The 12321-nt window shown below is 39.5% G+C and overlaps 1 protein-coding gene and 1 long non-coding RNA gene across 7 annotated transcripts in view; one reads left to right on the top strand and one right to left on the bottom strand.

Moving 5' to 3' along the window:
* The window catches only part of LOC309625408, a 98819-nt gene extending 94843 nt beyond the window's left edge, over positions 1–3976 (bottom strand). Inside the window, exon 1 of the long non-coding RNA XR_014242503.1 lies at positions 3691–3976. This is a non-coding gene — a long non-coding RNA (uncharacterized lncRNA). The remainder of the gene's footprint in view (positions 1–3690) is intronic.
* TMX1 (thioredoxin related transmembrane protein 1) overlaps positions 3972–12321 on the top strand; it is a 110114-nt gene continuing 101764 nt past the window's right edge. For 4 of the 6 annotated variants that reach the window (XM_082384866.1, XM_082384867.1, XM_082384868.1 and 1 more), the window contains exons 1-4: positions 3978–4236; positions 7049–7164; positions 8512–8557; positions 10683–10811. In XM_082384866.1, coding sequence (XP_082240992.1) covers positions 3989–4236; positions 7049–7164; positions 8512–8557; positions 10683–10811 — 539 coding nt within the window. In that variant the 5' untranslated portion in view covers positions 3978–3988. Of the gene's footprint in view, positions 4237–7048; positions 7165–8511; positions 8558–10682; positions 10812–12321 lie in introns of all 6 variants that reach the window. The other 2 variants (XM_082384864.1, XR_014242498.1) reach the window with 2 other exon arrangements.

Here is a 12321-nt window from a genome sequence, read left to right as displayed (position 1 = left end):
CATAAGAATTCCATGAGGGAGGACAATCATTACCCCTTTTAATCAATACAAACACAGAAGCCAAGCAAAGAAGTTAAGCAACCCTGCCAAAGATCAAGGAGCATTTAAGTGGTAAAGGCAGGATTTTAACCCAGTCTGGCCCCAGAGTGCATTCATTTAATCACTACACTACACTGCCTTTTGATCTTTCACGGGGTGGCACTAGTTTCAGAAAACACTCATGCTGCATGGTAGAATGTATTCTGGTTAATACAGAGAGGAAGTACAGTATACTAAATAAAACTCAATGGTCAAGAGTACATATGGTCTAGTCTGCATACCAGCTTTAATTGACAGAGAATAAGGTAGCATTCAGAGCATGAGAAAAAATGATAATATCAATAATATATTAAATACTATCAAATATAATGAATACCATCTGATAGTATTTAATTTATATTAATTATTTAATTATAATATTAACTACATTTAAATTAATGGTTAATAATTATTAATATAATAAATTATTAATACCATGATATTTTATGGTATTTTCATATATATCTTGATACTTATACTTTTAGACAAATATTTCAGAGACCACATTAGAATTCTTTTAAACTGATATGTATGTATTGTTAAGTGACAAAAGCTGACTAATAATGAAATATGAGCTCATTAGTGTTTTTTTAAAGAGTAGTTTATGTGCATAGAAAAGTTCTGAAATCATACAAAAGAAAATGTTAATAGCAGTTGCCTAAGGGATGCAAATTCTGGCAGGAGATGGGAAAAGAATCTAGAAGATATTTCTTTTCACTTTCCAACCTTTTGTACTTTGCACTTTTTAGTCATAAGACTGAATTTCTTTTGTAATATAAATGAAATATTAAAATGAAATCTTAACAAATTATCATGAATGATTTAGTTTAAAAAGAATACTCATGAACATAATTCATTGTATCATTTTACCAACCCCATGAGGTATAAATGGCAGGTATTGCTCCATATTACATATAAGAATATATTTACATTCTTTTTATCAATGAAGCCCATACATTATAATAAAAGCACAGCATATCTATAATTATAATTTTCCTCATTAATTCATTCATTCAACAAATATTTATTGGGCATTTATAATGTGCCAGGTTTTAATAGTGGCTTAGCACTAAACCCTGTAGATTTGTAGTAATGTAGTAATGAACAAAACAGAGAAGTTTCCACTGTCATGAAACTTAACATGCTTACTGGGTGAGGAAAGAAATTAGATAATAAAGAAGCATATCAGTTTAATACTATGTAGAGAATTATCATGGACAAATATGATGGATAATATGACCCACTAATATGACTGGGAAGGCTCCTTAGATGGGGTGGTCAGGAGATGCCTTTTTGAGGTAACTTTTAAGTTGAGATCAATGACAAAAAGGAGTGATGTGAAGACTGGTGGGGAAGTAATCTAGGCAGAGGGAACAGCTAATGCAAATTCTCTAGTGTGAGAATGAATTTGATGTATTCAGGGACCCCCTGGAGTGTAGCAGGGTAGGGAGGAGGAGAGCCAGTACTACACGAGGTAGCAGTGAGGCAGATGTCAGATCATGTAGGACTTTTTAAGCCATAGTAATGAGTTTAAGGAGTTTGGCTTTAATGTTTAGTGCAGTGGGAACCACTTGGAGGGTTTTAAGGAGAAATTGCTAGATCTTATTTAGAGAAGTAAGAGAGAGGACACAGGGTGATCAGTTAGGAATCTACTATTGTCGAGGCAAGAGATGATAGAAACTTGGACTAGGGTATTGGCTGTGGAGATGGAAATTAGAGAAGGTAGAGTTCATGGGACTTGCTGATGGAGTACATGAAGAGGGGGTGAAAAGAGAGAACAATAATGAAGAATTAAAATGTAAATTTTTGTCTTGAGCAACCAGATGGACCTTGGGGCTCTTAATTGAGATGGAAAACCAGGAGAGGAAGAATCAAGAATTTTATTTTTTGATCCTGTTATGTTTAAGCTACCTATTAGATATCCAAGAGATATCCAGCCACGGGTTGAATATTGTTAAAAAAGAAATAACAGTCTCAAAATGGAGTCATTTGTCCCCCATGAGAGCAAATCCAGACTTAAAGAAGAGGCAATCTCATGATAAAACCCTTGCCAGTTCTCCTCTCCTAAAAAAGCCTAAAAAATAATTGTTTCTTTTCTTTTGCTAATAACTCCCTTACCTCACCCTTCTTCCTATAAAAGCCTTCCATTCTGTATAACCTCTAGGAGTGCCCTTCTAGTTGCTAGATGGGATGCTGCCTGATTCATCAATCACTGAATAAAGACAATGAGATCTTTTTTTCTTAAGATTTTTTTTTGATGTTGACCATTTTTAAAGTCTTTATTGAATTTGTTACAATTTTGCTTCTGTTTTTTGTTTTGATATTTTGGCCACGAGCCACGAGCAAAGTGAATCAGCTATAAGTATACATATATCCCCTCTTTTTTTGGATTTCCTTCCCATTTCCTTCCCATTTGCTCCCCAACCAGGGATCGAACTTGCACCCCCTGCATTGGAAGGCAAAGTCTTAACCACTGGACCGCCATGGAAGTCCCAAGACAATTAGATCTTTAAATTTACTTGGTTGACTTTTGTTTTTTAACCACATACATGTCTGAAGTTCCCAGAAAGGTCAGGGCTGGAACGACAGGCATATTGATAGCTTTTAGGGCTCCAGAATTGAGGTTATCTGGAGGAGCGTGTGGATATGAAGAGGAGGGGGCCAGTACAGCATCCTGGGGAAAGCCAATGTCTGGAAGTCAAGTACAGGAGGACGGCCAAGAATTTCAGAAGGAGCAGCTAGTGAGGAAGGATAAAAAAAAGCAAGTGAGGCACCACACTGTGCCTTTCAAGAAGGGTGTGGTGACAGAATGCTGCAGGCAGTCAAGTAAAAAGAATGTTAACATGCAGATTACTAGTGTCCTAGAAAGGGCCTTTCAGCGAAGGGGTGGGGAAATCAGCCAACTGGATTGAGTTTAGGAGAGAATGTGAAGTGAGGAGGTGTAATGGCAACTATTTTCATTTGACTGATTAATACTTTCTAAAGACAGTGCACATTTTGATTTGCATTTGTATTTACAAATGCTTGAGGAAAAAAACCCTTAAATATTTGTTACAAGCCTGCGTCTTGTTCCATGTGAATTTCTGATTTAGCATCTCTGTAACTGCTGCATTACAAAAAACTGAGGGATCATATACATCCTAAAGTGCATAATATACATCCTAAGTGCACTAAACACGTACAGCTCAATGGTTTTTTGTGTTTTTTTGATTAAATTAATTTTTATTGGAGTATAGTTGCTTTACAATGTTGTGTTAGTTTCTGCTGTACAGCAAAGTGAATCAGCTATAAGTATACATATATCCCCTTTTTTTGGATTTCCTTCCCATTTAAGTCACCACAGAGCACAGAGTAGAGTTCCCTGAGCTATACAGTCTCAATGGTTTTTTAGGTATGCGTACACCTGTGTAAGCATTGTTCAGACCAAGATACAGAATACAAAGTGAACCCATAAGGTTCTCTTGTACCCCGTTACAGTCTATAATCCCCCAGAAGTAAACCAATATTCTGACTCATACAAACACCCATTAGCTTCCCTACAAAATTTTTCAAAGGAAACAAAAGAAAACTCTGACGTGCATTTAACTGGAAACTGCTTTAGTGTAAACTTACCTATTGCCTTCGTTAAGTATAAATGCCAATCATTCGGCGCCAAAATCCTGAGGCAAATTTTTAAGCCGTTCCTCTCCGAAGTCCCGCCCCCCTTTCTACACCACGCCCTCCGCTCACTCTTCCTCCAAAATGGTTTAGAGCAAAGCAGAAGGTAGGACGAGAGACCCCTTTTCTGTCATGCGCACTAGGGAACAGGCGCGCTCCCTTTTTCTCTGCTCCACCAACCCACTAGGACCTGGCTTCGTCATGCGCATTGAGAGTTTTCAAGGCGCGCGCGCGCGCGAGCGCCGTCGCGCCCATGCGCACGGGCCGATCAGCCTGCGCGGGCGGAAGTGAGGAGGCGCTGCGCGGAGTGAGGGCTCCCGCGCTTGCTGTGGGTGGGCGAGCGGCCGACATGGCGCCCTCCCGGAGTCTCAGGATCCCCGTGGCAGTGCTGCTGCTGTTGCTTTGGGGGGCTCCCTGGACCCACGGGCGGCGGAGCGACGTGCGGATCATCACGGACGAGAACTGGAGAGAGTTGCTGGAAGGAGAGTGGATGATAGAATTGTGAGTGCGGGGCGGTGGTCTCGGGGCCCCCTCGGTGGGCCGGGGTCCTAGATCCAAGTCTGGACCCCCGCTTTCATCCCCGTTCGTCTCATGCGAGTCCCAGACTCCCCGGGACTGCGACTCCGAGCCGCGGGGCGGGAGCCCCCGACTCCTCGCGATCCCCTAACTCCTCTTGGGATCCTCCGCAGCCTTGGTCCCACCTCCTCCTCGTTTCTGACCAGGGGATAACTCTGTTAAGTTTCTTCTAAAGCGTGCACCCTAGTTCGGTTGCTAGGACTGAGGTGCGCCTGTGAGGTTACGTTCAGCTTTGAATTCTCTCAACTTTTCTTCATGGCTTTGGGGTTGAGGGTGGTTGGTCTGTGTAGTTCCTATACAATTATTTATTTTGGAATGAGTCTTCACAGACTGACAGACTTATTTCACCAGACTCTACAAAGGAGGAAACTGAGTGAACCTCTCCTCTCTTTTTGTCTCATTATCCTTAAAAATTAGTCCACTTACAGTGTTAGAACTTGAGACTCTTAGTTTATTTTAAATGTTATTTTATGGATTAGGCATATTTTTATTTTAAATGCCAAGTAAATTCAAGTTGCGTTATTTAAACATCTGCGTTCCCTTTATCATTTGTTGTTGTTGTTGTTGTTTTCTTTGCCCACGTTTCATTTTTCTTTTGGGTGTGTGTTTTTGCAAAGTACTGAATGTCTTGGGTTATTACTCTTATGCCTCTCTAAATGGTATTGCATTCAAAAAATTAATGTACGAGTGTGATTATAAACTCTTAAAAGAGCGTCAGGTCGTCATTTATTGTTCAGATAAAACCATGTGTCTGTGGTGATTCCGTTTTAATAATGTCCCTTCTGCATCGGTAGATAATAAACTGTCTGCCTTTGCTTTAGTCACTAAATTGGTGGTGGTGGTGACGGCGGTGGCAGAATTATTAGTGGTACTAGTCATTATTCATTAGTAAAAAACACCATTACTGACTGTTAACTGTGTACTAAACACTTCTAAGCTCTTTACATACGTTATCATATTTAATTCTTTACAAATTCTGTAAGATAGGTATCATTTCCCGCATTTTACAGATGAGAGACATATCTAAAAGCTTTAATTAACATGTCCAGGTATTGCCATAGTGGCTTTCTTTTTGTCTTCAGAAACTAACACAGAGTAGACATGCAGATGTTGTTAGAATAACCCCCTTCCTTAACAGGGTTCAGGCGGGCTTTTTTCTGGGTGGTTGGGTTGCCAGTTAAGGAGGGAGGTGGAGGTGGACATCCCCAAGGGAGAACCCAGAAGGTCACATCAGTAACTCCTGAGTCATAAAGTCAAACAAGGCATAGAACGTTTATATGCAGGATACAATAGGGGAAATGTTTATATAGTATGCATGTAATCTGTAACTCAGTGAAATGAATTTTCAGGCACCGTTGAAGATGCAGGGGAGAGGAAATACAGCCAGGGACAGCATTTGGTTTTCATTGTCCTCAGTACCTTGTTTTAGATTGTGCCCGTAAAATATTCACAATTTCATAAATAATGTGTTGAGCAATTGTGATTATGAACTTTTATGCAAATTCAGTCAAGTATTACTCAAGGAGATTTTTATTAACTCATTTGATCAAACTATATCAATACAGCAGTCAGAAGTGAAGTATTTGGGGATTTGAATTAGAGCATCTGTATGAAATTAAGAGTATACCATAGTATTTTTCCCCCTAGCCTACTGAATATGAAGTTGTCTCTAAAAAGCACCTAAGAAACAAAAGGAACTTGAAAAAGTATCTAGTATTTCTAACGATAGTCTGCTCTTATTACAAGTTAGTTATCTGCGTTAAATCTGCCCTGATCAGGAGTTATGTTACAGAGATATTTTCATTGTAATTCAATTTATTGTTACGGACTTTAGCTTTTGTGTATGGTACTAGTCTTGTTCCACAATGCATATTACTTTTAAGAATTTTATTTTCATAAAATAAGTCAAAATAGAATGAAGTACAGAAGCTGTACTCTTGTGTTTAACAGGTACAGGCTTTATTCTTCCTGGTTCCATTAAAAAAAAACTGAGGTAAATTATGAGGTAATATACAATAAAATGGGAAGAATCAAATCCTAGGAAAGATTCAGGGCCTTTTAAGACTGAATACCAGAAGAGTAATTAAAATGCTAATATGCTTGGCCACAGATTTATAAACCTGAGATTGACCAAGGTCTGGGCAAAGAATTTCATTTGGCCTGCCTAGTATTTGTGTCTGGGTTAAGTTTTGAGGTAGTATTTTTACATAAAAATGCAGATTTTCAGCTCCTTTTAAATTAGAATAGCCTGCTGCACTGGGCCAGCTGTCCTGGACCTGTCAAGCTAAGTAGTGTTTCCTTCCTTAAGATGAGGCACGTGTTTCCTGTTCACCACAGCGGTGGGTGCTTCCTCTTTTTTTACTAGCACCTTGGCACTTGTGACTCCTGCACATACCATTGTTAAAACTGATGAACTCCAAATTTGGCTTTGAGCTTTCTGCCCACCTTATAATAAGAGAAATCCAAAGGTTTTTAAAGAGCTGTTTTGCACTTGAAAAAGGCCTTGTGTCTTAAAAACATTCTCAGAATTACTTTTCTGTGATTAGCATTATCAATTCATAGTTCTTGATTTCCAGAGTGTTCGACTCACACTTAAAACCTTTTCATCTTCACAAAATTAACCACTTTGCTGTCTTGTTTTTAGTATAAAATATTCTTCACAAGTTACACATTTTAGAATTTTTATCCCAATATAATCATATTAGAGTGTTTAACTTTTTAAAAAACTATTTCTTAGTTATGCTCCATGGTGTCCTGCTTGTCAGAATCTTCAACCAGAATGGGAAAGTTTTGCCGAATGGGGAGAAGATCTTGAGGTTAATGTTGCAAAAGTGGATGTCACAGAGCAGCCAGGTACTGTAAGTCTGTGGTTAATTTTGTTTCGTTGCAGATTGGGATGATCTGTTGATCTGTTTTCCACATTGCTTGATCTTAACTCTACCTTTCACTAGTTTTTAAAAACAGAACTGTCTTCAGCTGGTTAGGCTGACTTACCCACCTCCCTGATGGGGGCTCAGTGTGAAGTGCCGCAAAAAGTGGATTCCCTGGTTGGGTATGGCAGCTTACTTCTTTTCTGTATTGCTCTAAGGGACCTTGGAGACATCTCCCTCCCCCAACTCTTCCCTCACAGAACTGCCTGTGATCTTTTTTCCTTTGCATCTCAGGCCCCAGAGTAGTATGTAAGACGTCTGTGAGAAGCCCTAGAACATTGCGGCTCAGGTGAACATTGGTCAACCCGGCATTTGCATCTGTATGAAGCTTCAGAATAAGGAGCATGTGGTTGAGGTTCTTTGTAGAGTCAAGGTCACATTCCCTGTGTGTGAGTCGTCTAAATCTCTGCAATTGGGTTTCAAATTTAATCCGTTAACTATGATTTGAGGACATTGGCTGTTAATTACAAAGCCCTCATGGTTGTGGCCTCCTGACTTGGCCCCCTGGAGAAGTGTCAGCCCCTGCCCTTACAGATGCTTCTTCTTACCTGTTCTTGGTCACAGTAAACCTGGATTCTTGATTCTGCCCCTATCCCAAATGGTAATAATTGCTAATATTTGGTGAGCACTTACTATTACAGGTACTGCTCCAAGTGTTTTGCATTTATTATGTAATCCTTACACAACGTTGTGGGATAGATAATATCCCCGTTTTACAGATCAGAAAACGGAGTCATAGATTGGTTCTTAGTTATTTTAGTGTTTAACACATGGTTGATAATGTTAGCTGACGTTGTTATGGCCCACCTTTTGAAAGATTCATAATATTTTCCATTTTTAACAATACCTTAGAAACTCTGTGTTTGTTTTTTGATTATCAAATGCAATTTCATTTGATTTTAGACCTAAGACCACAGTTATATTGTGCTGTCCCATGACTCATTGCTAGTAATCTTATAGTAGTATAATTGACCAAATGTTTATACATATATATATGTTCACAAATGTCTTCAATATTCAGATTTTACATACTTTTAAGTGGAGATAATGTATAGTAGTTTTTTTTTCAGTTGCTTTAAGTACATAATTGGAATTTCTTTCATTGTTTATATTACAGAGCTCAACTATTTTTAGGTATAATTTCATATTCTTTGCCTATTAGTATTCAAGTAATTCAGAGTCAGATTTAAGTAGTAAGTGATTGGCCCATATAAAACCTGCTATGTGTTCTTTCTTGTATTTATTTCTAATCTTTCTTTATCATTTGTAGGACTAAGCGGACGATTTATCATAACTGCTCTTCCTACTATTTATCAGTGAGTATTTGAAGATTCTGTAGTTACGAAAGATGCATCACAGTGTAATCAGAATAGTAGACCTCTAGCCTAGATCATGTTTAAAGAGCATTATATTCAGTAAGTTTACTAGAAGGCTTACTTTGCTTAGTGCTATCCTAGGTGCCTTTAGATAGATGAATGATGTATGAAACAATCTGTGATCCCAAAGATTTGTAATTGTTTTAGAAGATGATGTGCACGAGAAATGGTGTGATACCATTCAGCTAGTAAGTGATTATGAGCGCAGAGTTGTGGTTAAGTACTGTAGGAAATTTGGTAAGGGAAAAAAATTGCTGCTTTGGACTGGTTCCTGGAGAATATGGGGTTTAAACTCAACCTTGGAGGTAGCATTTTCAAGAGTGCAGAGTAAGCATTCCATCCTGAGAACAGTCTCATAAACAGTTATAATTAGGAGCAGGGTATGTTCAAACATTAGCTATAAGAAAGTGCTGTAGCTCAGCCTTGGGGACAGTGGTAGGTGAAATGGTTGTTAAGGCAGAATAAACAAGATTATGTAGTCTGCAGTGTCAGGTTTTTTAGTTTGTCTTTATCTTCTGAACTGGCCATAAGAAATCTTAAATCTCTGTATCTGCCCTGAACCTTAATGTTCATCTAGCTGGTGGGTTGAATGCCAGGAGGCACTTCTCTCCTTCACTTAAAAGTTACGAAAACAAGAAGTCGGTGGTTCTGTGTGTTTCTCGATTTTCCTTGTCTTTTTTTCATGTTTGTATCTGTTTCCCTGTACCTTTTTATTTGCCACTACTCCCTTTGTATATGTTTAAATGTCTCTTCTCTGTCTCTGTAAGTGCTTCTCTCCGTTTTTACTCAGTCCTTTTCTCCACATGCCCCTTAACTGGCTAGTCAGTCTCCCCCTTGTCTCAACACCCCCTGAAATTTTCTGGAATTTCCTGCCTTTTTCTTTTAGTAACGTTGTTTATCATGCCCATTCCCCTAATTTCTGCCTGCTGAAATCCTACCTATCCTTCAAAAACAGCTCAAATGTCATTTCCTCCGCAAAACTTTGGGTTTTTGAGTGGGGGCTTCCTTGTTGTCTTTGGCTCTGGATGGATAAAGGATCCTCTAATCATACTGTAGGTAGTGGGGAGCTATGGAAAGTTTTTGCGCTTAAGTGATAAAAATTGAAGTGTTCATTGAGTAGAGTTAGACTGGCAGTATTATTTAAGATAGTTTAGAAATGGTGAGGATGTGGGAACAGGGAGAGCACTTACGATCCTGACAGAGCTCTGTGCATTGGGAATGGGAAGGAGGAGGTGGCTGTCAGGAAGAACGCAAAGCCGAATGTCACTGCATCAGATGCCTCCAGCGACTTAAAGCATGATGGCTGTGGAAGCTCTTTAACAATAGCTAATAAATAATAAATGTCAGGCGCGATTCTAACCGCTTTTTCATGAAGTCATCTCTTTAATGTGTGTATTGTGGCTTAAAAATAATTTTCTGAGATATATCTACGTACTGCATTTCTTTTTCTCCCCAGTTTTTTTTTTTTTTTTTCTTTAATTATTTATTTATTTATTTATTTATGGCTGTGTTGGGTCTTCGTTTCTGTGCGAGGGCTTTCTCTAGTTGCGGCAAGCGGGGACCATTCTTCATCGCGGTGCGTGGGCCTCTCATTATCGCGGCCTCTCTTGTTGCGGAGCACAGGCTCCAGACGCGCAGGCTCAGTAATTGTGGCTCACGGGCCTAGTTGCTCCGCGGCATGTGGGATCTTCCCAGACCAGGGCTCGAACCCGTGTCCCCTGCATTGGCAGGCAGATTCTCAACCACTGCGCCACCAGGGAAGCCCTCTCCCCAGTTTTTTATTGAGACATAGTTGACATATAACTACTTACTGTGTTTCATAGTTTTATTATTTGGAAGAGTAACAGTAACAGTCTTACGACTTATGATTGTTTAAAAATATAACCTCAGTGTTTAATTAAATTTGGGGCTAGGATGTCAAGGGTAGGTAATTAGTGTAATTTGCTACTTGTGCATTGCTGATGATTTTGAAGATTAGGATTGATTGTAAAATGAGGTTATAGAAATAGCAGAACAAAGTTTATTTATTTGGTGCTGATTAATATTTACTTGTGATCTTCTTTAGTTGTAAAAATGGTGAATTTAGGCGCTATCAGGGCTCAAGGACTAAGAAGGACTTCATAAACTTTATAAGTGAAAAAGAGTGGAAGAGTATTGAACCGGTTTCATCATGGCTTGGTCCAGGTTCTGTTTTGTAAGTATGAGGGGTTTTTCTCTTATTTATTTCAGGATTAATTGGGACATATATTTCATGTAAATAAAGCATATATACTTAGTTTTAACTCTAGGACTCTTAAGATACGTTCAGATTTACTATGTGATATTTTCAGTTTGACTTTATCTTCTAAGTCCAGTGCATACTGTGATCCTTGTTAATGTAGAAGGAGGCATTCTATAGAATTAAGCTGAAAGTCTTTTTAGGAATATTTTAGCTCTGTAAATATGGTCATCTGTATCATCAAAAACTAATAAATCCCCTTAAGAGTGTGAGCGATATAATAGGTAAAACTATCATTTGAGGGTTTTTTTGTTTGTTTTTGTTTTTTAAAATATTTATTTATTTATTTGGCTGTGCCAGGTCTTAGTTGCGGCGTGTGGAATCTTTAGTTGAAGCATACGGGCTCTTAGTTGCGGCGCACGGGATCTAGTTCCCTGACCAGGGATCGAATCCGGGCCCCCTGCATTGGGAGTGCGGAGTTTTAACCACTGGGCCACCAGGGAAGTCCTTATCATTTAAGCTTAGCATTTGGATGAGAAGCCTCAACCATATACCTACTCATGCTACCTTTAGATTTCAGTTCTTGATTTAATGTGATTGAATTATTCCACCTGTCTGATAGCTTTTTGTACGAATAGTACGGATGAACGATGAGCCCGATGACATGACTAACCACTGAGCTTTATATGTAGGTAGAGGGTACATTTCTCCATAGCAGCTCGCTACGGAGCAGTAGGATTGGGCATAACTAACGCATTTTCTGAACCTTCCTTCGGGAGCAAGGCCTCACGGGTCGTTTGAGAGACCTCTGGGAATACTGAGTTTTGCTGAGGCCACCATGGACTCATCCTGGTGTGGCTAAGCTATCTCTTCCTGTCCTCTTACCACACTTGCCTTTGGAGGATGGAGAGTGTAAGCGATAATGCTCTGGATCTGGGAGTGGGGGCATGATCATCCCTAAGCAGTATTTTGAAAAAGAAAGTTCATCTTTAGGACCTTTTCCTAACACCTCTGAATTGAACTGTCAGAATTCCCCCACTGAACCACCATGCCCAGCCCAAATAAGGCACTTGCTCTTCCTGATAGAATCTAATTAGCACAGACTACAGTGAGACAACAGAGTGATACATGTTTCAGTTCCTTGTTCCTATTCCCATTTTGTGTTTTAAAGAACAGAAGCAACATGGTTAATGTACCTGTCTGTGTTGGACTGAAAATGTAACTGATTTTTGTTTGAAATCTCATGTCATAAACGATTCTTCCCGTCTCTGGTCGAGGAAGTGGGGGTCGCTTGTAAGTCCCCGCTGACTCCTCCGGGCAGCAGTCCATACCTTTTTTATTGGTAGACTGAGTAAGAGGCGCTCCCAGGGTCAGCTTGGCAGGTTCACCCACCCAGCGATCGGTGATTGGATTAGGCCATCCTGCATGCAAGACCTCTGGCTTGTGTGTGAATTAGTTTATGTGTTAGTGGCCCCACTTCTGCTAG

Source organism: Balaenoptera borealis (genome assembly GCF_965194805.1).
Source record: "Balaenoptera borealis genome assembly, chromosome: 3".
NCBI classification, from domain to species: domain Eukaryota; kingdom Metazoa; phylum Chordata; class Mammalia; order Artiodactyla; family Balaenopteridae; genus Balaenoptera; species Balaenoptera borealis.
Note: the sequence above shows the minus strand (reverse complement) of the source record. Positions and strands in the feature narration are given on the sequence as shown.